Source organism: Rhodotorula toruloides (assembly GCF_000320785.1).
Source record: "Rhodotorula toruloides NP11 unplaced genomic scaffold Scaffold4, whole genome shotgun sequence".
Lineage (NCBI taxonomy): Eukaryota > Fungi > Basidiomycota > Microbotryomycetes > Sporidiobolales > Sporidiobolaceae > Rhodotorula > Rhodotorula toruloides.
Window position 1 is genome coordinate 533,050 of NW_015622964.1, and position 21,885 is coordinate 554,934.

Genomic DNA, 21,885 nt, shown 5'->3' on the forward strand with positions numbered 1-21,885 from the left:
TGGTCGCGCTCGCTGCGTCCAGAGACTGCTAAGGCACGCGCTACTGCTCAGAGTAGCTCTCAACGCCCACGCTCAACCTCTCCAAGCCGCGCACGCCTCCCACTCGCCTCCTCGTCGACCTCTTCTCGTCCAGCATGTCTTCGCCTACCTCGACCCCGAGCCACTTTGACAGGCTGCCGACCGAGCTGCTCAAGCACATCGTGGTTCTTGTGCACAAGCAGGACCAAGAATTTCGCAAGAGTGGCATGGGAGGGACACGCGTAACGGATCCTTCGAAGAAGAGGAAGAGGGTCTACGACAGCGACTCCGAAGACCTGGACTCGCCACCTCCGGTCATCAGGGACAGCAAGTTCAGTACGTGGCACGGTCGCGGCCTGCACGCTATCTCGCTCCTCAACAAGCGTTTGCGCGAGCTGTGTCTCCCGTTTCTCTGTCCGGTGGGTCCCCCAGTTCCTGCCGACGAGCGCTGCTGACAATGACGACGCGCAGGTCGCCAAAGCTCAGCAGTTTGCCTCCGGTCTCTACCGCTTCGGCGTCATCCCGCAAGCCATCCTCAACGGAGTCCGCCGCATCGACCTGCACACCGCGTCCCTGTCTAAATACGTCGCCGCAGCTGTCGCCCTTCCGCAACTTCCGAACGTCGACACGCTCGAAATTTCGTTGCGACACCAGCTCGCCTCAGATATGCGGTATGTCGCTCCATACTATCCCGAAGCGTCGAGTCCTGCATTTCTCGCGACGAAAGCTTTTCGCAACAATGCTTCTCGCATATCGACACTCGTCGTACACGACGAGCGTCGTACACGACGAGGTCAGAACTGCTTTCACCACGGAGTATCTCTCGAATTTCGCGGATACCGGCACCCTGCTTCGCCTCGAGTTCCGCAATCCCGGCTCGACACTGTTCGAAGAGTCAGCTCATAACTACTCCTCCAGCATACGCCTTCATGTCCTGACGATGCTGCCATGCCTAACGCATCTCGATCTCTCGAGCGCCCCGCCGTTAGAGTGGGACGACTTGCTGAGCGATGACGCGACCTGGCCGGACGAGGCTCGCTTTCCCGCGTTGCGGGACTTCAGTACGAAGTCCTTGTCGTGGTCGGTCTTCCATTTCGTCGAGAAGTGTATGGCACGACTCGTCAAGCTCGATGTCTTCTTTCCCACCGTCATGGAGCCATCCGACCCTCTGCCTTCATCTCCGACCTTGCACCACCTCGAAGCGCTCAGCATCACCGGTCCGCTCCACGCCTTCGCCATACTCGCGCAGCTCAGCCTGCCGAGGGTCAGGACCATCGATCTCACCTTCGCCCTCTTCGACTGGGACGCAACCTTGGACTGCACTGCGATTCTCCCGCCAGACATTCTCTTCGCTCGTCGCGTCAGCCTCCGTATTGCGACGCCGCCGACCACCCGCCTCAAGAACGTCGAGGCGTTCGCCAACTGGTGCGAGCGGCGCGACATCGACTTGTCCTGGACGCCCGGCAGCCGCCTCGCCGTCTTCGATCAACCTTTGACCATCTCCGCAGACGATACCTGCATGTCGAACACCGCCGACGCCGTTCTCGATACGCTCGCATGGGCTTCCGACCATGGCAAGCGACTTTGCGACGTGGGCGACGCCGCAGGCCTGCGAGAACTCGCCGAGCTCGTCAAACCGCTCTGCGAGAGGCGGATCATCGAGGAGATGTAGTCGACCTGCTCCCAAGCTTCTGTGCCTTGAACCTGCTTTTACTCGTGTCCTTCCTCACGACGTGAGTTTCGAGCCGAGTTTACGATCTGCGAGAGCTATCAGCGAACCGCTCGTAATCTCGCTGTTCAGCTCGGTCTCCCGCTCGTACTCTCGTTGTGAAAGCGTGAAAAGCTCATTCGCATTCCATTCAAGCGCGCTCCAACGTCTCCCTGGCATCCACTCCGCCCATCAGGTCAACCATCTCCCGCAAGCCTTTGACGTCGCCGCGACGTTTGAGCCAATCGATGCGGTCCGACATCCACCCGATCAATCCGTCAAGACTCGTTGCGATCTCCGAAGGCGACGAAAGCCCGTTAAGCGTCGACATGCGACTCGACGGAATTCGGGGCTTGTGGTCGAGGGTCTGGGAACCAAACTTGATGCCATGTTGCGCACAGGCGGTCTTGACGCTTTGCATCTCCCCGGGCGGCAAGTCGGTGATTTCGCCGAAGGAGACGATGCGCAGTGAAGGGAAGTCTCCGAGGTGCTCGACAAAGTCGGTGCCCTCAAATGTCTCCCAATAACTCGCGCGCTGCTGGATCCAGACGAGGGTGGCTATCTTGCAGTCGATGAAGGCGGCCAGCCGCGTCAAGCTCGACGCGGGTCCCGTCAAGCGGAGCTCGCGGAGTTGCGGAAAGCGGAGGGCGGCGTGGCGGGCGTCCAGCGGCATCTCCGTGCAGACGAGGTTCAACTTGACGACGTTTGCTGCGAGGCGCTCGACTAGGCGGAGCCAATTCGGGGCTCGAACGTTGATCTGGAGTTCCTGCAGCGACGGAAGGGAGACGACGTCGTCCATGTCGAGCCGTCCTTGCTCGCGAAGGCTGATGTCGCTCAGGTCGAGGGATACAATGCTGTAGCTCGACAGGCAGGAGAACATGCGAAGCTGGTCAAGCTGGATGAAGTTTGGCGAAGGTCCGATGGTAAGGTGCTGCAGAATGTCGCGTCGAGCGAAGACGTTGAGCCAGTTGGCGAACTCGCCCGAATCGACGTCGATCAGAGTCAACGAGCGGATGCGCTGCCTGTGTCGGCGGAAGGCGTCTATCGCGAGCTCGAATTCGAGACGATCGATTGCTGGACGGGCAGGCTGCCCAAGAGCGGCGTTTGCTTGCAATGGCGATGGGTATCTCATCTGGTACGGCGAAAGAGGCAACCACTCAGGCGAGTACAGGGGCGACCTAGGCGAGAAGCACGGCGATGCTGGCGAGTAGCATGGCGAGGTTGGCGAGAAACGCGGTGCCGCTGGCGAGTACTGCGGTGAAGTTGGCAAGAAATGCGGTGATCTTGGCGAGTACCGCGGTGAGGTCGGTGAGAAGCGTGGCGGGGCTGGCGAGAACTGCGGATAAGTCGGGGAGAAAGGCGGCGGGGTCTTCGAGTGCAGTGGTGGGGGCGAAGGCACAAAACGACGGTCTCGAGGGAATCGGCAGCCGGCGTACAGGCCCGAAGAGATCGCGCACAACTTGCCGTAGTCGATCTTGACGGAGGTCAAGTTCGACAGCGCAGGGAGACCTTTGCCGGCCGCCGCGAAAGTCTCGAGTTCAACGCCGCGACAGTCGAGCTCCTCGATGCCGACGAGCATGGCTTGGGGGATGCGGCCGAACTGGAAGATGGGCTGGAGAAGCTGCCGCGCGACGACCACCTGGAGAGGGAGACGATGAAAGTCAACCTACGACTCGGCCGGCTTGCTCGGCTCGTGAACGCACCTTTTTGCAGAGGAACGGCAGCGTGGCGGCGCGCATACGCTTGCAGGTCAAGGACAGCGCGATCAAGCCCTTCTCGAACGGCCACCTCGTCCTCGGAGGCTGCATGTGCTGCGCCCCAGCAAGACGCTCATCCTGCATCGCAACGAAGACCACAACGGTCTCAAGGAGCTCTGCAGGCAGGGTATCGAGACTGGCAGGCCGTCCGAGGCGAGCCCTCTGTTCGGCTGATGAAGACATGGGCGGCTCGAGGGCGGGCAGATGTCGCAGGCGATGGCGATGGCAGTAGTCACAGCAGTTGCTAGCAGCTCTTTGACTCAGCAGCTCGTGCAAGCCAGATCTGCGAAGCGTTGTGAGAGGTAGGAGGCGGGAGGCAGGAGACGAGCGGATTGAGGAGGAGGGGGTGTCACCACTCTGCTAGCTCAGGGAGGCTTGCGAGCTTACGCACAGTCTGGCGACCTTCGACACAATGCTACATTGGCACGACAGGGACGGCTGAGGGTACAATGGAGAGGACTACCTCGAAAAGCGCCTACCGCTTGCCCGCCTCCTTCTGCTCGGTGAAAAGGGTCAGCAAGCGTTTCATAATGACTGCATGAGGGCGACGCGCATCCAAGATGAACTGCGTCAGAGAGCGCAACGCCGCGCTCATCTCCTCTCCTGACGGGCGGATCTGCGACGGCGGCAAGAGGAAGCCGAACACGCCAATGTCGCGCAGCTCAGTGGCGAACGACCAGCGGATCTTGGCGACGGCGTCTGCGTTGACGTGCGGAGAGTCAGTATTCAACGTGACTCAAGGCAGGACGAGGAGGACACGGCGACGCACAGGTCCAGTCGAGGCTCTCGCCAGGACTCGTGAGGCTGACCTCGCAGACCGAGCCCGTCTCAAACTGCCGTCCGTGGACGTCTCGCAGCGCCTTGGCCGCCTGCAAGACCGCCTCGTAGTGGTTCTCCTGGTCGGGAGTCTGGGCGTCGCACGAGTACGAGTAGGGGAACAGCACTGCGAGGCAAAGTGTCAGGGTCGGAGTTGTGAGTGGATGGAGAGGAAGACGCACGCATCTGGCCGAACGAATGGACGTCGAGGAAAGCGTCGACATGGTTCGCATCGTCAAGCAGGTAGTCCCGCAGCGCCTGCAACTCGACGCTCTCGAACTCCTTCGCACCGGGGTACGAGTCGGAGCAAGGGTTTGGTCGGGTACCGGGCTGGAATTTGTGGCCCCAGTTGCGGTTGAGGTCGATGCCGAAGCAGCCGCGAGCGGGGTCGACGCCGACGGGCTGGCGGGACTTGCGCCAGAGGCGGTCCGTCTCCCAAGAGTAGACGTATCCGTCGGGCTGGTCGTGAAAGTGTCAGCGATCTGAGTTACGAGGAGGAGGGACCGGCGAACGAAGCGCGCTGCAGGGAAACTAAGAAGGGAGAACGCTGGGAAACGCCTGACTCACGTTTACGACAGGCACAAAGGTGAACTCGACGGCGTTGAGCAAACGCGTGAAGGGTGTTGAACCAGTGTCGCCCGGCACGACGAGGTCGTGGACGAGGTAGAGGATCGTCGAAGCCGCGATCCACTCCCGCGCGTGCTGCGTGCCCGCGACGACAAAGCCGAGCTTGCCATGCTTCTTGTGCTTGTGCCGCTTGCCCGTGTGCGAGCGACCGCCCTTGCCGGTGAAGACGCTGATGAGCGGTTCCGGTCCCTCCATCTCCTCGTCCTCCTCCTCGACGTCTTCCTCGGCGTCATCCTCCTCAGGCGGCGCCGAAGACGTCATGTTCGATACCTTGACGCCCCAGATATCGCGTCCCTCGCTCGACTTGCCGACACTGACAACGCGAAGCCAGTCGGGGTAGGTTTCCTCGAGCTTGACAAGGATCTCGTGGATGTTGTCGTACGGGTGGTAGGCGTCGTGCATTGGGTCGTCGAGAGTTCGGAGGCTCGAGGAGGAGAGGTTGCGAAGGATGGCGGCAGAGTGAAGTTTCGGGAGCGAAGTCGAGAGACGGTCGCCGACCGGGACTTGCTGCGCCCTCATGGGTGGGCCGTACTCGTCACTGGCCATAGCAACAGTCGCTGCATCCGCCGCCAGACCATCCTTGAAGCCGACAACCGCTTCCCACGCCTTTCCTCGCCGTCCTGCGAACCAGACGTCAAGGTCTGCCTCCTCAAACTGCCTCATTGCCTTCTCCAGTCCCGCCCTCGTCTCCCACTGCACCTTGACAACGCTGTCCTGCCGCACATTGGCGTCGCTGGGCGAGGAGAAGGCGAGTTGGTCGTTCGAAGCGGAGAGCCAGTCGGGAGCGTCGAGGGAAGCGCCGGCGATGATGGGACCAGCGAGGGTCGCCAGCCAGAGCACTTGTCGCCAGCCTGAGCGCATCCTCAGCCCGGTCAAGCGTTGTAAGCGGGACTCGAGGTGCTGTCGCTCGCTGAGAGATGGGGTTGCGCGTCACCAAACCCGCTTTCTTTGCGCTTTCTCCTCCTGCTGCCCGCGTGACTTGCTAGATACGCCCAATAGCACCTTCAGAACCGACAGCAACCACCCGCACACCCACCCAGCGCCGTTGGAACGAGCGAGCGCGATGCCTTCCCTCCCCTCCGCCATCCCGCACGCAACAGCGGCAAACGGCAAAGCTGCAGGCCTGACGAGCTACTTCTCGAGCAAGATTGAAGCGGCCGAGCAGCTCATCCACACCAAGTCCCAGGACTTGCGGCGACTCGAGGCGCAGCGCAACGCACTCAATGCCCGCGTTCGCCTCCTCCGCGAGGAGCTGCAGCTGCTGCAGGAGCCTGGTTCGTACGTCGGAGAGGTCGTCAAGGTCATGGGAAAGAAGAAGGTGCTCGTCAAGGTGCAGCCAGAGGGCAAATACGGTGCGTCTCTTCGCCTCTCCTCGTCACCTCGCTCGCTGCTGACAAGTCGCTTCGTTTCGCTTTCATGCGTACAGTCGTCGACTTTGCCAGCTACATTGATGTCGCCCAGCTCACGCCCAATCTCCGCGTCGCCCTTCGCTCCGACTCTTGTTCGTCTCGGCTCGTTCATTCTCGATGTGAGGCAAGCTGACATGTCTTCCGCTCGCAGACCAGCTCCACTCGATCCTGCCGACAAAGCAGGACCCTCTTGTCGCGCTTATGATGGTCGAGAAGGTGCCCGACTCGACGTACGAGATGGTCGGCGGCTTGGATCAGCAGATCAAGGAGATCAAGGAGGTCATCGAATTGCCCGTCAAGCACCCCGAACTCTTCGACGCGCTCGGTATCGCCCAGCCAAAGGGTGTCCTCCTCTACGGCCCGCCCGGAACCGGAAAGACGCTCCTCGCCCGTGCAGTCGCCCACCACACCGACTGCCGCTTCATCCGTGTCAGCGGTTCCGAGCTCGTGCAGAAGTACATCGGAGAAGGCTCGAGGATGGTTCGCGAGCTGTTCGTCATGGCCAGGGAGCACGCACCGTCAATCATTTTCATGGACGAGATCGACTCGATCGGCTCGTCGCGCGGCGGGTCTGGCGGAGGAGGCGGAGACTCGGAGGTTCAGCGAACGATGCTCGAGCTTCTCAACCAGCTTGACGGATTCGAGGCGACGAAGAACATCAAGGTGCGTTGCCGCGCTGCCGTCGCGCCCTTTCTCCGTTGACACTTCCGCATCTCAGGTCATCATGGCGACGAACCGTATCGACATCCTCGACCCGGCTCTTCTCCGTCCCGGTCGGATAGACCGAAAGATCGAGTTCCCTCCTCCTGGGTGCGTCGTCTCTTCGCCTCGCATGGCGGGCTGAGCTGACGGTTCCGCCTCACACAGCCCCGAAGCTCGCGTCTCGATCCTCCGCATCCACTCGCGCAAGATGTCCCTCCAGCGCGGCATCAACCTCCGCGCGCTCGCCGAAAAGATGGGCAACTGCTCGGGTGCCGAGGTGCGCGGTATCTGTACCGAGGCGGGCATGTACGCGTTGCGCGAGCGGAGGCAGCACGTCACGCAGGAGGACTTTGAGTTGGCTGTTGCCAAGGTGTTGAGGAAGGCGGGCGAGGGCAGCATGTCGTCGACCAAGCTGTTCAACTAGGCTTTCCTCCCTCCTCCCACGCATGCAACGTTGCTCGCATACTTTGTCGACGCCGACGACCGAGAGTACGTTACCACAACATGTCTGAACGGAAGACAGCCTGTACAAGCGAGAGTGCGCGCCTACTTGGCCAGCGCAGCGAGCAAAGCCTGCGAACCGGAATGTCGATCAGCGCAGTTTGCGGGAAGAAAGGTTGGGCGCACGCACCTTGGCATCGTCCGCCTTGCCCGTTGCCTCCGCCTCCTGCTGGAACTGCCCAACGACCGGATCTCCCTCTCCTCCCGCAGCCTGTCCGCCCTCTGCTCCGGTCGCCGCAGGACTCGCCTTCTTCGCCGCCGCCCAGTTGATGAACGCGCTTCGTGAAGTCGCCCAGGGTGCGACGGCGGGAACATTGGAGAGCTTGTCGTAGGGAACGGGGGTGGCGACGAGGTCGGAGAGGCGGGACTGGAGTAGCGAGAGTTGCGAGGCGAGGATGCGGGCGCGGTCGGAAGGGGAGGTGTGCGCAGAGAGTTTGCCTGCGCAACAAACAGCTATCAGGATAATGACTTGACGAGCCTCGCGCCGAATGCGGCCTGTCAACATCAGACGATCGCTCAAACGCACCTGGTTCCCGCAAGTAGCCCACGAGCTCTGCCTGCTCCTGCACCTTTGCCGCCTTGGCCTTGACAAACAATTCCGCGCACGCCAGCTCACGCTCCTTCTGCAGCTCCTCCTCGTAGAGCCGCAATTCCTCCTGGTATTCCGCCAAACTCGCCTCGTCTGCGCCTTTCAAGTCGGGGTTCAGTCGTTCCTGATGCGGCGGAGTTTTGCGGGGTCAGCGAACATCTCGAGAGCCTAGAGAAAGGAAAGGAAGCGCGACGGACGTGATGAGGCAGGGCAATGAAGGGGACGAGGTCGTCGGCAAAGGTGAAGGTGTTTCGCAGGACGAAGATCTCGAACAGGTCAAACTGCGTGTCGATTGCGTCTTCTAGCAGTGTCTCAAGGCGGTAGATGCCCTGCAGAACCGAGCAAGCGCCGTGAGTGCCTTCATCGCCTCGACCCGACGGCGAGGAGGTGTTGAAGGACGGGGAACGGCTCGACGCACCCGCTGGACCTCGTCCTCGTTGAAGCCCTCGACTCCATCATCCACCAGCTTCTGCAGACTCTGCTCGACCTTGGCCGTCGCCGTGTACATCGTCCTGTTTGCGAGGTCCATCCCGCCCTTTGCGAACGTCTCGGGCGCCCAGCCAAAGTGCTCGGTGAGCAGATCGCGCTTCATGCGTGCCACAGCAGGGTCTGTTCGTGGTGTGGGGGCCATCGCAGCAGCAATATAGCGGAGTCGAGTTGAGTGAATGCGGTCAAGAGAGGTTCGCGAGGAGACGCGGTACCGTAAGCGAGCCAAAGAGGAGAGACAAGGGGATTGCAAGGCGTGCAAGGGTACGAGTACAACAACAAGATGCTCTAGAAGGCATTACTCCGCCGGTTCCGCCGTCTCGTCGATGTCGTTCTCGTACTGGTCTCCGCGACCAGCGTAGCCCTCGTCGATGAGCGCGTTGTCGTCCATCAGAGCCTCCGCCTCGCGCTCGTCGACCTCTTGTTGCGCAGGCTCGTCCACGTCCATCGCAGCCGCGACGATGCGCTCCTCCTCAGCCTGCTTGGCTGCGGCTGTCGCGGCGTCCTCCGCGCCGAGATGCTCCTTGACGAGCTGGAGAAGTCGCTCTTGACCCGCCTCGTCGAAGCGTTCGGTCACGTCCTCGATGCACTGGCGAAAAGCGGTCAGCTGCTGGACCAGGCCAAGGAGTGAGGAGGAAACGCACGACGTGAAGCTCGACGGCGGTTGTTGGTGCGAGGTTGACGAGCTGCAGCCGCTCCGCCTTCGTCAAGTCGAATTCCTCGAGCTCGTCAAGCAGCTTGGAGACGGAAGCAGTCGTCTGCCGGCGCATGGGGTGGACGGATTCCTCGAGGTAGCGGAGGGCCTGTGCCGGGAGCGGGGTCAGCACGCTCGCCTCAGATCTCGAGCAAGGAACGCCAACACACCTCAAAGGTCACCGTATGCAAGTCTTGCGGCTGGATCCGCTCAATCTCGTCCCTCGTCCCAAACTCCTCCTTCCTGGGCCCGTTCTTCCTCGCGCGCTGCAACTCCTTGATCCTGCCCGCCCGCTCGTCCCGCTGATCCCGCAGGATCTGCAGCACCTCGTGGTTGCAGAGGAAGCCTGCCCGTTCGTTGAGCGTCTGTTGCGGGGTGGGCGAGATTGATGAGGATGGGAGAAGCGAGCGGGAGAAGTGTAAGCGCGACGGGAAGGCGCAGCGATGACTGGCATGGATCGACGCACCTCCATGGCGACCTTCGAGCCTGTCTAGCAAGCCAACAGAGCGGTTAGCGGGTGCAGACGCTGCCAGACCCTCCCTCGTCCTCCTCTCGCCTCGACCACCCGCTCACTTCGCTCTCACACGCTCTAACTGGCCTGGAAGGCAGCTTGACTGGCTTGAGACCCGCTATTTGATACCCTCCACCTCGTTCCAGCAACCATGGTGCGTTCCTCGAGCTCTCACCGCTCGCGCCGTCATCCCCCACCATCTCGCTCGTCGACCGAACGTCCCAACTGACCTTTCCCGCCGGAACGCACGAAGTCCAACACTCTCCGGCCGTACCTCAACGCAGTCCGAAGCACCCTCACAGCCGCCCTTACTCTCGAACCGTTCCCCTCTCAGCTTGTCGAGCGACACAATGTCCCCGAGGTCGAGGCAGGGTGAGTCGGCGACGCTCGGTTGCGCTGTGCTTGCGCTGTGCTTGCGCTGATAACTCGCGAGCGCGACGCTGCACCCATTCGTCGCCAGTACTCACACCTCCGTCCCTCGTCCCGCAGCTCCACGCCCGAAGTCCTCCTCACCCCCCTCGTGATCGCCCGCAACGCCTCCGAACAAGTCCTGATCGAGCCCTCAATCAACTCTGTCCGACTGAGCATCAAGATCAAGCAAGCAGACGAGATTGAGCGGATCCTCGCGCACAAGTTTACGCGGTTCCTCATGATGCGCGCCGAGGCTTTCGTCGTGCTGAGGAGGGTACCGGTCAAGGGATACGACATCTCGTTCTTGATCACGAATAGGAATGTCGAGGAGATGATGAAGCACAAGTTGGTCGACTTTATCATCGAGTGCGTCGCGCCTCACCTTCTCCCTCCTTTCCTTCACCGAGCTGATCTTTTACGTGTCCTCGCAGGTTCATGGAGGGTTCGTCAGCGCCCACACCCGCCCAAGCGAACGCTCGCTGACCGTTCGCACACACAGTTGTCGACAAAGAAATCTCGGAAGCCAAGCTCTCGATGAACGCACGAGCACGCATCGTCGCCGAGTCGTACCTCTCCGCCGTGCGTCCAGCTCACTTCCTGACCTTCGACTCGCTCGCTGATGCTCGCGGGATGGGCAGTTCGCATGATCTCCGTCGTCCCTCCCACTTTCCTCCATTGTTCCCACTCGTCGCCCGCCTCGCCAGCTGTCCAAGCGAGTACTGTAGATTCCCACCCTTCCGAAACGAAGCCACATTTGCTTCGAACGAACCGCGAGTCGCCGTTCAAGCTAAGAGCCTCGTCGCTCGTCCGCTCTCCTCTCAAGAGCCCCTCTCCGGACGCTGAGGAATCAATACAGCCATGCAGATTGCAAGTTGCGAGATAACCATCGTCCCCCTGCTTCTTCTCCTTCTTCTCCTCGCTCACCGCTTGACCCAAGTCGGCATCTTCCTCGACTTGACGTGTCCGGGTTTCTTGCGCTCGACCATGCGCGGGTCGCGGCGGATCAAGCCGGCTGGATCACATTCCCCACGTCAGCTCAGCTCCAAACCGCGAGAGGGAGAGGGAAAGGGAGGGGAAAAGGGGTGTGTGAACGCACCGCGGTCGAGGATCTCGCGATACGTCGTCTCCGGCTCGCTCCTCCTCCCCGCCTCATACTCGACACGTTCCCACTCTGCCAAAGCCTTACTAACCGCATTCGCGACCGCCTCGCTCTGCGCCGCGATTCCGGACCCATGCACGATCGCAAAGATGTTGAACGCGCCGACCGTGCTGGTGAGCGACAGGGGACGGACGACGGTTTGGCGGTGAGGGTCTTGCGTGAAGTAAGAGGCCAGGGGGCGGTCGTTGACTATGATGCGACCGATGGGCGGGTCCGAGGCGGCGTCGGAGGCAGAGGCAGAGGCGGGGATGATCCACACCTTCGCGTCAGACTGCTTCCTCCCGCCCGTCGCATACACGCGTCCAAACGCATCAACACGTCCCAACCTCCGCTCCTTGCCGACCACGCGCTCCTGGCCTCCCCCAACCTCGACTTTGCGGAACCTCTCCAGCAGCGTCTCGATCTGCGCATACAGGCCCTCGCCCGCGTCGCCCTTGACCGAGTCGACGAGGTCGGGGTCTGAGCCGGCGAGTGCGCGGCCGGAAGCGAGCGCGACGGGGTCGAGGACGAGTCGGGGCGTGCCGTTCGTCGCGAGGTTGTCTGCGAGGCGGTCTGCGATTCGGGCGTGCGGGAGGAGTCCTTCGAGGTTGGACAACAAGGTCGTAAGGCGGCGGTATTGGCGCGCTTTGAGCGGCCCGTCCGTCCCGATGTACGCCTTCATGTCGTCGGGCACACGCCATTTCCTCTCGCGCGGATGGGCGAGGACGGTCCTCCCCGCCTGCGAGTCGATTTCAGGGCTGGCTGCGTTGGCCGTGAGCGCGTCGGGATCGATGGAGCGGAGCAGTCCCTGGCGGAAGAGGTAGGCGCGCGACTGGACGAGGTTGCGCTCGAGGGACGAGACGGTCGCGTTGAAGGTCGGGCGCGCGGTGTACCACAAGTGAGAGGGGGGTTTGGGAGTTTGTCGGACCGGGCCCGCGGGAGAGGACTGGACGGGGAAGAAGGGCTGATGGTGCTGGTGCTGATGGGACGAGGTCGAGGCTGCGCGTGCGCCTGTTGCGGCGTTGCGCAGGGGCTGCCGTGTGCACTGCGCGAGTGCGGTCATCATCCGAGCCAGTCCCAGTCTACGAGAGTGTGAGCGAGAGCGTGTGAAGCGGTGAGCGGTGAGCGAGCGTTGCTGTGTCTGCCAGCTTCCCTCTCGTCGCTCGTCAGCTTGCCACGAGGACGGGTGTGCACTGGCTGTACCTGCACAGGCTGCCACGCTGTGACTACTCGAACCAGCGCAGCGCGACTCTGTCCCTCGTCGACTCGCCGCTCGCTCCACCTCGCACCGGCAGCTCGATGGACGTCGCTCTCTCTCCGCCTCGCTTTTCGTCGCTCGGCGTACGATGGCAAGGTTCTCGTGCGTCGGTGCAGTCCAGGCCAGGCCTCTGTGCGCCAGTTCCGTGTGTCCGGGGCGTGCGAGGGCGAGGCTGCTCGTCGTGTGGGCCTCGACTCGCCCGTGGCCTCGACCCGCTCGACCTCGCATCGACCCTCGAACAGGACTCGCTGCCCCAGCTCGCTGGCTCGCCCTCCTACGCTACAGTGCTAGAGTACATCTGCTCACACTCACTGCTAACAACACACTCACGCTCGAACCGAACCGAACGAGCGACGACAGCCACCCGGGCACAGAAGCTTCCGCCGCCGCTTCTCTCTGCTCGATCACTCGCCTCTCGCCGCGGCACTCCCTCTCGCTCTCTCTCGCTTGAGCAGCCACTCACACGAACAGCACCAGCAACTCGAACACCAGTCACCGCTTCGACACCCCGACGCAACGCCACGCGACTCGGCACCGCGACTTCCAACTCGCACAACCGCCTTTTTCCAATTGAAACAAAAGCAAGGCAGGCAGGCGGGTGCGTTCGAATCTCCATCGTCGTGTGAGGGGGAGCAGCGGGAGTAAAGCAAAGGGGGCTTGTTGGTCGTCGAAGAACGCGCTCGCTGACCACCGAGACTGGCCTTGCTTCTCCCGATCCACAGTTTCGCAATGAGCGACCCCTACGCCGCCGCCGTCTCGCAGGCGTACGACCACACCGGACTCGTCGTCTCGCAATCCGACGCGTACCCGCCCGTCCCAGTCTCGGTCGAACAGCCCTTCCACACCGGCTTGATCGCCACTTCTCCTCCCTACTCCTCCTCGTATTCCGCGACACTCGCCCCTCCTCCTCCTCCACCGCCGCATCCGTCGTTCTTTCGCCAAGACTCGTACGCCTCGGGCGGGACGTCCTCTTCCTCCGGCTCCACTCTCTCCTCCACCCCAAGCGACTCGCTCTTCTACCCCGCTCAAGCATCCTACGAGCCCTACCCCGCTCCCACACCTTACGCACCAACCTCTACGCCTTTCGTTTCCCCCACGCCGCCGACCGCGTCGCACCTACTCCAGCAGCACCAGGCGAACCAGCAGGCGTTCAGGCTGAGTCAGGCGAGTACTGCGCCGCTCGTCTACGGAAAGTACGCTGCGCCTGCGCCGGGAGGAGGGACGGGAGGGCCAGACTCGCCTTCGTCCTCGACGAACGACGCGACAGCCACTTCCTCCTCCCAAGCCGGGCCCTCCAAGTCTCCCATCTCCTCCTCCTCAGCCCCAGGTCCCGGCCCAGAAACCGACTTTACCCAAACGTTCTACGACCCGTTCAAAGTCAAGCACCGTCGGCGCACCTCGGCGCAACAACTTAAAGTCCTCGAACACCACTTCGAGATCAACCCCAAGCCGGATCTGGCGCTCAGGAAGAAGTTGAGCGAGATGTTGGAGATGACGCCGAGGGAGGTGCAGGTTTGGGTGCGTTCCGAGTTCTCTCTTTTCGCTTTCTGTGGGAGCGCGGGCTGATGGTGAGGGTGTGCGCAACGCAGTTCCAGAACCGCAGGGCAAAGGTCAAGAAGCTCAAAGAGCGAGCAGAGCGCGAAGCAGCCCTCTCAGCCGCGACCGCCGCCGCATCCGCCACCGCCACCGCCTCGTCTTCCTCCCTATCCTCCTCGGCCGACCAGCAACCGACGTACCAGCCTCTCCCCCCTCCTCCTCCGCCACCAGCGCACGGTTCACCCCAAGCACGAACGATCTACGGCTCGGACGTCCTAGCCGCGCGGAGGGGAAGCTCACCCGCTATGTTCTCGGGCCTTACCGCTCCCTCTTCCTCCTCCTCCGTCAGCCTCGACCCCTTCGTCCCTCACCCAACCTCTCAACCGTTCCTCCCTCTCCCTCCTCCACCAAACGGATTCGCCCCCTCGGGAGCGGGAGCGAGCGCCTACCCGAGCCCGGTATCGCTAGGCGTCCAAAGCGCGACCCCCTCGCCAAACGACTTTGTGCCGCTCGCAACGACAACGCAGGTTGCGGGTTGGGCAGTGCAGGGCGGGTACCTCGATGCGGTTCCTTCGCAATCGCACTCGCACGGCGCAGGAGGAGGAGGCGCAGGGAGGAGGTTCTCCCTCCCTGCCACGCACACATCCTACCCTTTCCTCCCGCCTCCCTCGCACCCTCATCCCTACGCCCCACCGCCACACGACTCGACCCCGCCGCAAGCACAAGCACAGGCGTACTACCCCTCCATCCCCATCCGCCCAGCTACCGCCGCACCAGCCCCAGCGACCGATCCCTCCGTATCGCCTTCCTCCGCTTCGAGTTTCAGCGGCGGAGGAGGAGGTGAGCAAGGAGTGTGGGGGGATCCAGCGAGCCAAGTATACGCAGTGGACCACCACCCGCATCACCAGCAGCTCTACGCCCCTCCCCCTCCTCCTCCGCAACGAACGACTTACGCACCCGCGCCGGACCCGTCGCAGCAGGTTGGGTGGGCGGATTACTCGCTCTCCCCGGCTCCGGCTCCGGCTCAGGCTCAGGTGGACGGGTATGCGTACTCGGCTGGGAGAAGAGGGTCGACGGTGGCGGGGATGGCGGTGATCGCGGAACATCATCAGCCTCAGCCTCAGTTTGGAGATGCGGTGGTGGGGAGACCGGCGTCGGGCGGGAGCGGAGAGGCGTAGAGTAGGACTGTAGGAGGAAGAGGCATTCGTTTCTCCGTCGTTGATGTTGTCTTGTATCAACTCCGCAATTCACCCATCAGTCCACTCGCACCTCGTCTTTTTTGCAAACGACTCGTCATACACGCCCTTTGCGTCGGTCCAGTCGAGCGAGAGACAGTCTCTCTCTCTCGTGCAAGAGGCGCAAGGAAGAGAGAGGGCTGACGGAATGCAACAATGAGGGCGGGATGTAAGACAACATACGGGAACCTTGGCAATGGGAGAAAAGAGAGGGTATAATCCCGTGAGAGAGGAAGACTGTCTATGAGAGGTGAGAGCGCGCTCAAACGCCAACGATCGACTTGCGCGGTGCGAGCGACGCCCGTCGTGTTGGAACAGGCGGAGGAAGCTCGTCCCGACTCGGTCCCAGCCCCGCTGCAGCAGCCGCTCGAGTCGACAACAGTCTCTGCAAGATCGGGCCTTTGCCTGTGCGAGTTGTCGCGGTCGGCGGAGGGGGCGGGAGGCGAGCGTTGTTTGAAGTGGGCTTCTTCAAGAAGGGCGAGGGGATGTCGTCGTCGTAAGGCGGGAGAGGCTGAGGAGGAGGAGCGCTTCGGACGATCCGTTCGGGACTCGACGCCTGGCGTTGGTGGTGAATCGTCGGCACGGGCGGCGCAGAGTGAATGGAGAATGTCGGGCTGGGGAGACCATTCCCTCCTGCTGCATGCAGGTTCGAGACGGAGACGGAAGTCGGGAGAGGAGCGGAAATGGGGATCGTGATGAGCGACGGCGAGCGGCGGGCTGCTTGGGCTGCGGCAGTCGCGCGGAGGTTGTCGTTCGACGCGGACATCGAGCGCGAGGGTGTCGCGAGCGAGCCGGCTGCTTGTAGGTTGTGCATCGACTTGGAGGCGAGGCGGCGGCGGAGCGAGGGTGAAGGGTTGTAGTCCTTCGTGGGCGTGTCGTCAAGGGACATGAGCGACGACGACGAGTTGACGCGAGGGAAGGGAAGCGCGCCGCTATGAAAGCAGAAATCAGACAAGCAGTCGCGCAGGAAAAAGCAACCCGCGCACCTCTGCCTCCGGTCGTCGAGCGGTCTCCGCGGGACCATGCTCGGCCTGCTCGCTACCCGCGCCACTACCTCCGGCTCGACACCCTGCACGGGCGGTCGGATGTTCTCCCTCTCCGCCTGCTCCCGCTGCTGCTGGCGATGGTACACCTGCGCCCGATGCGCCGCCCAAGCCTGAGCCAACTTCGCCTCATGATCCTTGACGCCTTCTTGCGCGCTTCGCAGGGCGTTCTCACGCGCGAGGATCGCTTGCTCGCGGGCGAGAACGGCAGACTCGCGCGCGAGGACCTCCTTTTCTCGCGCGGCGACATGCTGGTCGCGCAGTCGTAGTTCGCGGGAGCTGCGCGCGTTTAACAGTCAGCGAGCGTGAGGAATGGACTGTGGCGAGTGCACTCACGCTTTCCGCAGCTCGAGCACACGGACCTGCAACCGGACCGAGTCGAGCGCCTGGATCTGCGCCGTGTTTGGGCGGTGTTTGGGCTGCACTCGTGCGGCGTCAGCTCCACGTCCTCTCAGCGGAGAAGATTGAACGCACGTTTTGCCGGAGCATGGCCTTGACGACAGCGCCGAGGTGATTCCCGTAAGGCTTGGGGAGGTCGGGGATCTTGCCCTCGCGGATGAGGACGGCGAGTTCGGGCTGGGTTCGCGCTTCGTGAAAGGGCGGGCTGCAACACGACGCCATGAGCTAAAGCTAGATCCGAGACGGAAGACAGTGAACGCACTGTCCAGCGCAGAGCTCGTAGATCAGGCATCCGAGTGCCCAGATGTCGCTCTTGACGTCGTAAGGCTGGCCGTTGATCAACTCGGGCGACATGTAGTAAGGCGTCTGCACGCCCGATGTCAGCGAAGATCGAAAGGTCCGAGCGGAAGATGCACGCACGCCGACGTAAGTCTGGGTCATCGCCGCCTGCTCCATCGCCTTGCTCAGCCCGAAGTCGCCGAGTTTGAGGTTGTTGTTCTCGTCGAGGAAGACTGTGTGTGTCGAGCGTCAGTATGCGCGGGAGCTGATGCGGGATCGGACGCACCGTTCTCCGGCTTGATGTCGCGGTGGAGGATTACCGGCTTCCTCGCCCCCTTCGCGTCCGTCTCCGAGTGGCAGTCATGCAGCGCGAGCGTGATCTGCGTCAAGTACGCCCAGACGACGTCCTCAGGCAACATGCAACCGGTCTTGCGGCACCGCTGGATCACGCCCGCGAGGTCGCCTCCCGAACAGTACTCCATGAGGATGTAGAGCATGTTGTTGGGCTTGTCGACGAAGCGCTCGTAGTAGCGGACGATGTTGTCGTTTGAGCCGAGCTGTTCGAGGATGTTGCTGTGCCGAGAGAAGCGTGAGCGAGCGGAGGAAGGGAGGAAGCGAAGTCGGGACGCACACTTCCTCCGTCAACTGCTTCAGGTCCCGCTCGTCCATCCGGCCATAATTGAGCTCTTTCCGTGCCATCACCTGTGTGCCACGAAAGAAAAGGGTCAGCCCGCGAACCGCCTTGAACCCTCCCGCGAGGCTCGACGCACCTGGCCGTCCGCCTTCCTCACGACCTTCCGGATGATTCTGAGGATGGGCAATCAGTGTAAGCGGGGATTCACGCAAGGTAGCACGCTCAGCCATCCCAACGGAGCGGATGAGTACGCAGGCGAGCCAAGTTGAACGACCCCCTCACCCGAAGCTGCCAGTCCCAATCACGTCTCCCGCCTCGTAGCTGTTTCGAGCGCGCGCAACCCAATCAAGACACAGTCAGCTCTGCTCTGAGCTCTTGATCGAGCCCGCCGAGCGCGAGGCAAGCGCAACGTTGAGTGACCCCCTCGTCCCCGGACGAGAGACGCACCTCTCCTCCATCGAGCGCGCCGTGCAGACTGGGTGGTTGCCCAGTAACGTCTTGCGACGGGGTACGGGACCCGGGCGGGTCGAGCCTGGCGCGGTTGACGCCATGGCGGGTTTGGGGAGAGACGGGAGGACAAGCGCGAGAGGAGAAGGGGAGGAAGGCGGTTGTCCACGGAGGTAGCGGTTGCTCTTCCTCTCGGAGAGCGTAGATGGCTTGATAGAAAATCGTCTGTTCGTTGCAGACTTATTGAACCCAGAGTGGTGGAAAATGCTTCCGTCAAGAAGTGTGAATCGTCGACCTCATCCCCAGTCGGCCTTGCCTACCGCTTCTACCCTACTACTCCTACGTCCGCAAAGCTGTCTAGTGCGTCTAGAAGCAGAAGACGGCGTCCTGTGCGACGGAGGAAGCGTCGGCGAGGGAACGAGAGAAAGCAGGTGGACAAGGTCGGCGCACCTGCATCTTCGAGATGGTCCGCGGCGCCGGCCACTTGAGCTCGTCGAGGTGCTTCTTCATCGCGTTGATCATCGGAGGAGGGCCTACGAGGTCGAGCAGCGGGACGAGCAAGCGTCGAGTCAATAAAAGCGCAGTTTCGCGAGCCGGTACTTCCGCGACTCACCGCACAGCAGCGCCTTGTGGTCCTCAGCATGCGCAGGCAAGTGCTCCTCAATCATGTCCTTCGACACGAACCCAACGCCGCCCTTCCATCCCTCAGGCGGGTTGTTGAGGACGTAGTAGACCTTGAACTGGTCCGGGTACTTGGCCGCGAGCTCGTCGAGTTCGGCTTTGAGGAGGATGTCGGACTCGTTGACGTTGGCGTAAATCAAGGCGATGTTGGTCCGGTCGAGCGGGTTCTTCATTGCGGCGCGGATGATTTGCTGCGTGCGGGATCGTATGGGTGGTGAAGATGGGCGTCAGCAGCGACTCATCGCCGACGCGACATCATCACTGAACGCCCCGAACGCACCAGCATAGGCGTGATTCCCGTTCCGCCAGCAATCATGCCGATGTTCTTGGCAAAGTCGGGCGAGTAGCGCATCTGTCCCTTCGGGCCCTTGACATCGACATAGTCGCCAATCTTGAGCGTGCTAAAGTGCTTCGAGATGTTGCCCGTCGGGTAGCTCTGCGGTTGGAAGTACGGAAGGAGGAGTCAGTATTCCGGCGAACCGCGGGACAAGGTCGAGATAAGAGGGAGGAGAGGGCTGCGACGCGCGCCGCACCTTGATGAGGAGGTCAAAGAAGCCGACGTCGTCGTCTGACGAAGTCGGGGTGTACGACCGCTGGACGAGCTTGCCCTCGATCGTCGCAGAAACGGAGACGTGCTGTCCGATGGGGAGGCCGAGGATCTGCCCCTTTGGCAGCGCGAATCGGTAGCTGTGCACGATTGGAACGAGTGTCAGCTTACGGCGTCTGGAAAGAGGACCGGCGGGACTAGGGGAACGAACATGGCCGTGTTGGGCGAGATGGCGATCTTGTCAATCAGCTTGAAGCGCTTCCACTGCGTCGGGTCAAGGGCGGCCTTGCGCTCTGTGTGTACGACGTCCCGGTCAGCCTGCATGCGCCGCGGGATGTGTTGGGGGAGCGTACTCGGCTGAAGTTGGAGGAAGGCAAGGGCCGCGAGGACGACGCCGACGGCTGCGGCGAGGATGACCTGGTGCTGCTGGTCGAGGTCTTTCCAGACGGGGAGCAGTGCCATCGTAGCTGGTACAAGCGAGAGAAGGAGCGAGCGAGATGAAGGGGGACAAGGACGAGTTCGCCGACGATGGCAGGGGCATGCTGGACAACCGCGCATCGCTTCACTAACACCGGCTGGGCTACTTGCACGCTAGAACCACTTGATTAACCCCGTTCAGTCGACCCACGCACCCGTTCGAAGCGCCGGAGATGGTCGTCTACTCGTGCGCCTCCTCATCTCCCCACCTCTGCATCGCTCGAACTGACACACCGCGCGCACAGGCTCTACATCTACGACAGGCATTGCACGTGCTGCTTCTACGCCGACCTCACCCAGCGAGCCGCGCCCGAACCGGGGCCCTCTACTCTCCCTTTCGTGCTCCCTCCCTCGTCCAACTCCTCCTCGTCTCAGCCCAACACCGCGGCAAACGGCTCGCTCGACCCGTCAGACGATCGACCGCCGTACGATGTGCCTGATGCACACGCGAACGGCGTCAATGGAGCGGTAGTCGCGGGCGCGGAAAAGGGCAAAGGCAGGCTTGCCTTTGACGAGGAGGCAAAGCTCGTGTACGGCGTCGTCTTCAGCTTGCGAAACATGGTCAACAAGCTCTCCTCAAGGTGCGTGTGCCCACTTTCTCACGGAGATCGCGCTGAATGGAAATTCGTCTCAGAGGGGAAGAATCGTTCCACTCGCTCTCGACCTCGTCCTACAAGCTGCACTACCTGCGAACCCCGACAGCCTATCACTTCGTCCTCCTCTCCTCCCCACAACCGACTTCTCTCCGCCCGCTCCTTCGACAGATCTACACCGGCCCATTCAACGAGTGGATCGTCCGAAACCCGCTTGCACCGGTCGATACAGCGAAGGACGGGAAGGGGATCGATAATGCGGCATTCAGGAGAGCGGTGGAGAAGCTGTTGCAGAGTGCTTGAGAAGCGAGACTCTCGTTGTGCAAGGAGGAGTACTGCATCTAGGTTTCGCTTCGAGGGAGTATCTACGACGAGGCCTTGCTCGCTGCACCTGCTGCTGCCCCCGCTGCGACGGGAGGCGCACCCGCTGCGTACCCAACCTTGAAGCTGCGGGCGTAAGCGAGTCAGTAAGAGAAGCCGATGCAATGGAAGGACGCCCACTCACCCCCAGCCCTGCAACATCCGCACGACCTTGGGCGTGATAGCGAACGTGACGCCGACCCTGAACGGCAACAGTGCGGTCTTGTGAATCGCATAGGCCAAGATAGCCGTCGTCGCGAGCGCCGAGTAATCCTTCTTGCTCTCCTTGTCGACGGCCGCAACCGTCGCCGCGTCCTTACCCTCCGCAGCTGCCTGTGCCGCCTCGGGCGTCGGGTGCGCCTCAGGACCCTTGATGCGGTGCCGCGTGTGTTGGTCCTTGAACTCTTTGATCTCGTGATACGCTCGACTCAACCGCCCTTCTTCGCCGGGCACGGCCGCCTCGGGCGAGCGCTTCCACTTGAGCTGGTCGAGGACCCAGTCTTCGGCTTCTCGGACCCGGTCGGCTCCGACAGCGTAGATGACGACGAAGCAGAGGCCGAAGTCGATGGCTGAGAGGAGGAGGTAAACGGCGAGGGCAGTCCAGCCGTGTTTGCGGAAGAGGTACTTGATCTTTTGCGTGAGGGGGATCTTGGAAGGGTCTTCGGAGGACGAGGAGGAGGATGAGGAGGACTGGCCGGAGGAAGAGGAGGAGGACGACGAGCGTGAGGACTGGTGAGAGGAGGACGAGGTCGAGTTGGGGGCTAGTCGGACCGCAGAGCTCGCCAGCCCTCTTCGGTGCAGCGCCAGTCCGTCAAACGCCGTCCGTTGACTCCACTGCACAGTCAAGGCGGCTGCTTGAGGTGGTCGCGGTGCAGAGAGGGCTGTCCGAACCAAGTGCGATGAGGACGTCGACGAGAAGTTGCGGAGGGCGGCGGGGGAGACGAGGGCGGTTGGTCGCGCAGCAGAGAGACGCAGAGCGGGTACTCGGTGCATTGTGAGCGTTCAGTCGAGCCTCTTGAGCTGTGTAGT

The 21,885-nt window shown here is 62.2% G+C and overlaps 13 protein-coding genes across 13 annotated transcripts; 5 read left to right on the top strand and 8 right to left on the bottom strand.

Moving 5' to 3' along the window:
- Nucleotides 1-134: 134 nt before the first annotated feature.
- On the top strand, nt 135-1,690 carry RHTO_06221 (uncharacterized protein; the record flags this gene model as incomplete). The annotated part of the gene is made up of 3 exons (XM_016419882.1): nt 135-437; nt 490-689; nt 994-1,690. The coding sequence occupies 3 exons, from the start codon at nt 135-137 to the stop codon at nt 1,688-1,690; spliced, it is 1,200 nt and encodes a 399-aa protein (XP_016275336.1).
- Nucleotides 1,691-1,877: 187 nt separating this feature from the next.
- On the bottom strand, nt 1,878-3,666 carry RHTO_06222 (uncharacterized protein; the record flags this gene model as incomplete). Its single annotated transcript, XM_016419883.1, has 2 exons — nt 1,878-3,365; nt 3,430-3,666. The coding sequence occupies 2 exons, from the start codon at nt 3,664-3,666 to the stop codon at nt 1,878-1,880; spliced, it is 1,725 nt and encodes a 574-aa protein (XP_016275337.1).
- Nucleotides 3,667-3,958: 292 nt separating this feature from the next.
- Nucleotides 3,959-5,787, bottom strand: RHTO_06223 (extracellular matrix protein 14; the record flags this gene model as incomplete). Its single annotated transcript, XM_016419884.1, has 4 exons — nt 3,959-4,182; nt 4,253-4,426; nt 4,482-4,758; nt 4,867-5,787. The coding sequence occupies 4 exons, from the start codon at nt 5,785-5,787 to the stop codon at nt 3,959-3,961; spliced, it is 1,596 nt and encodes a 531-aa protein (XP_016275338.1).
- Nucleotides 5,788-5,989: 202 nt separating this feature from the next.
- On the top strand, nt 5,990-7,461 carry RHTO_06224 (26S protease regulatory subunit 8; the record flags this gene model as incomplete). Its single annotated transcript, XM_016419885.1, has 5 exons — nt 5,990-6,278; nt 6,353-6,427; nt 6,487-6,998; nt 7,054-7,145; nt 7,203-7,461. 5 exons carry the CDS (start codon nt 5,990-5,992, stop codon nt 7,459-7,461), a joined length of 1,227 nt encoding a protein of 408 aa, XP_016275339.1.
- Nucleotides 7,462-7,583: 122 nt separating this feature from the next.
- RHTO_06225 (kinetochore protein Mis12/MTW1) lies at nt 7,584-8,758 on the bottom strand (the record flags this gene model as incomplete). Its single annotated transcript, XM_016419886.1, has 5 exons — nt 7,584-7,610; nt 7,669-7,976; nt 8,065-8,251; nt 8,325-8,456; nt 8,546-8,758. The coding sequence occupies 5 exons, from the start codon at nt 8,756-8,758 to the stop codon at nt 7,584-7,586; spliced, it is 867 nt and encodes a 288-aa protein (XP_016275340.1).
- Nucleotides 8,759-8,911: 153 nt separating this feature from the next.
- On the bottom strand, nt 8,912-9,779 carry RHTO_06226 (protein of RNA polymerase II, Rpb4 family; the record flags this gene model as incomplete). The annotated part of the gene is made up of 4 exons (XM_016419887.1): nt 8,912-9,202; nt 9,258-9,416; nt 9,478-9,672; nt 9,774-9,779. 4 exons carry the CDS (start codon nt 9,777-9,779, stop codon nt 8,912-8,914), a joined length of 651 nt encoding a protein of 216 aa, XP_016275341.1.
- A 190-nt stretch (nt 9,780-9,969) lies between these two features.
- RHTO_06227 (arp2/3 complex 20 kDa subunit) lies at nt 9,970-10,876 on the top strand (the record flags this gene model as incomplete). The annotated part of the gene is made up of 6 exons (XM_016419888.1): nt 9,970-9,972; nt 10,072-10,190; nt 10,308-10,595; nt 10,661-10,671; nt 10,729-10,808; nt 10,868-10,876. The coding sequence occupies 6 exons, from the start codon at nt 9,970-9,972 to the stop codon at nt 10,874-10,876; spliced, it is 510 nt and encodes a 169-aa protein (XP_016275342.1).
- A 273-nt stretch (nt 10,877-11,149) lies between these two features.
- On the bottom strand, nt 11,150-12,433 carry RHTO_06228 (30S ribosomal protein s9; the record flags this gene model as incomplete). The annotated part of the gene is made up of 2 exons (XM_016419889.1): nt 11,150-11,241; nt 11,326-12,433. The coding sequence occupies 2 exons, from the start codon at nt 12,431-12,433 to the stop codon at nt 11,150-11,152; spliced, it is 1,200 nt and encodes a 399-aa protein (XP_016275343.1).
- A 921-nt stretch (nt 12,434-13,354) lies between these two features.
- On the top strand, nt 13,355-15,339 carry RHTO_06229 (Homeobox domain containing protein, transcription factor; the record flags this gene model as incomplete). The annotated part of the gene is made up of 2 exons (XM_016419890.1): nt 13,355-14,143; nt 14,215-15,339. The coding sequence occupies 2 exons, from the start codon at nt 13,355-13,357 to the stop codon at nt 15,337-15,339; spliced, it is 1,914 nt and encodes a 637-aa protein (XP_016275344.1).
- A 319-nt stretch (nt 15,340-15,658) lies between these two features.
- Nucleotides 15,659-18,302, bottom strand: RHTO_06230 (G2-specific protein kinase; the record flags this gene model as incomplete). The annotated part of the gene is made up of 11 exons (XM_016419891.1): nt 15,659-16,328; nt 16,383-16,718; nt 16,776-16,858; nt 16,914-17,043; nt 17,101-17,204; nt 17,259-17,350; nt 17,404-17,690; nt 17,749-17,819; nt 17,888-17,924; nt 18,034-18,072; nt 18,199-18,302. The coding sequence occupies 11 exons, from the start codon at nt 18,300-18,302 to the stop codon at nt 15,659-15,661; spliced, it is 1,953 nt and encodes a 650-aa protein (XP_016275345.1).
- A 262-nt stretch (nt 18,303-18,564) lies between these two features.
- Nucleotides 18,565-19,888, bottom strand: RHTO_06231 (cytochrome-b5 reductase; the record flags this gene model as incomplete). Its single annotated transcript, XM_016419892.1, has 7 exons — nt 18,565-18,585; nt 18,649-18,731; nt 18,812-19,070; nt 19,160-19,315; nt 19,413-19,566; nt 19,638-19,719; nt 19,780-19,888. The coding sequence occupies 7 exons, from the start codon at nt 19,886-19,888 to the stop codon at nt 18,565-18,567; spliced, it is 864 nt and encodes a 287-aa protein (XP_016275346.1).
- A 188-nt stretch (nt 19,889-20,076) lies between these two features.
- Nucleotides 20,077-20,799, top strand: RHTO_06232 (TRAPP complex subunit Bet5; the record flags this gene model as incomplete). The annotated part of the gene is made up of 3 exons (XM_016419893.1): nt 20,077-20,090; nt 20,149-20,484; nt 20,538-20,799. 3 exons carry the CDS (start codon nt 20,077-20,079, stop codon nt 20,797-20,799), a joined length of 612 nt encoding a protein of 203 aa, XP_016275347.1.
- Nucleotides 20,800-20,861: 62 nt separating this feature from the next.
- Nucleotides 20,862-21,849, bottom strand: RHTO_06233 (peptide alpha-N-acetyltransferase Nat2; the record flags this gene model as incomplete). Its single annotated transcript, XM_016419894.1, has 2 exons — nt 20,862-20,943; nt 21,002-21,849. 2 exons carry the CDS (start codon nt 21,847-21,849, stop codon nt 20,862-20,864), a joined length of 930 nt encoding a protein of 309 aa, XP_016275348.1.
- Nucleotides 21,850-21,885: the final 36 nt, after the last annotated feature.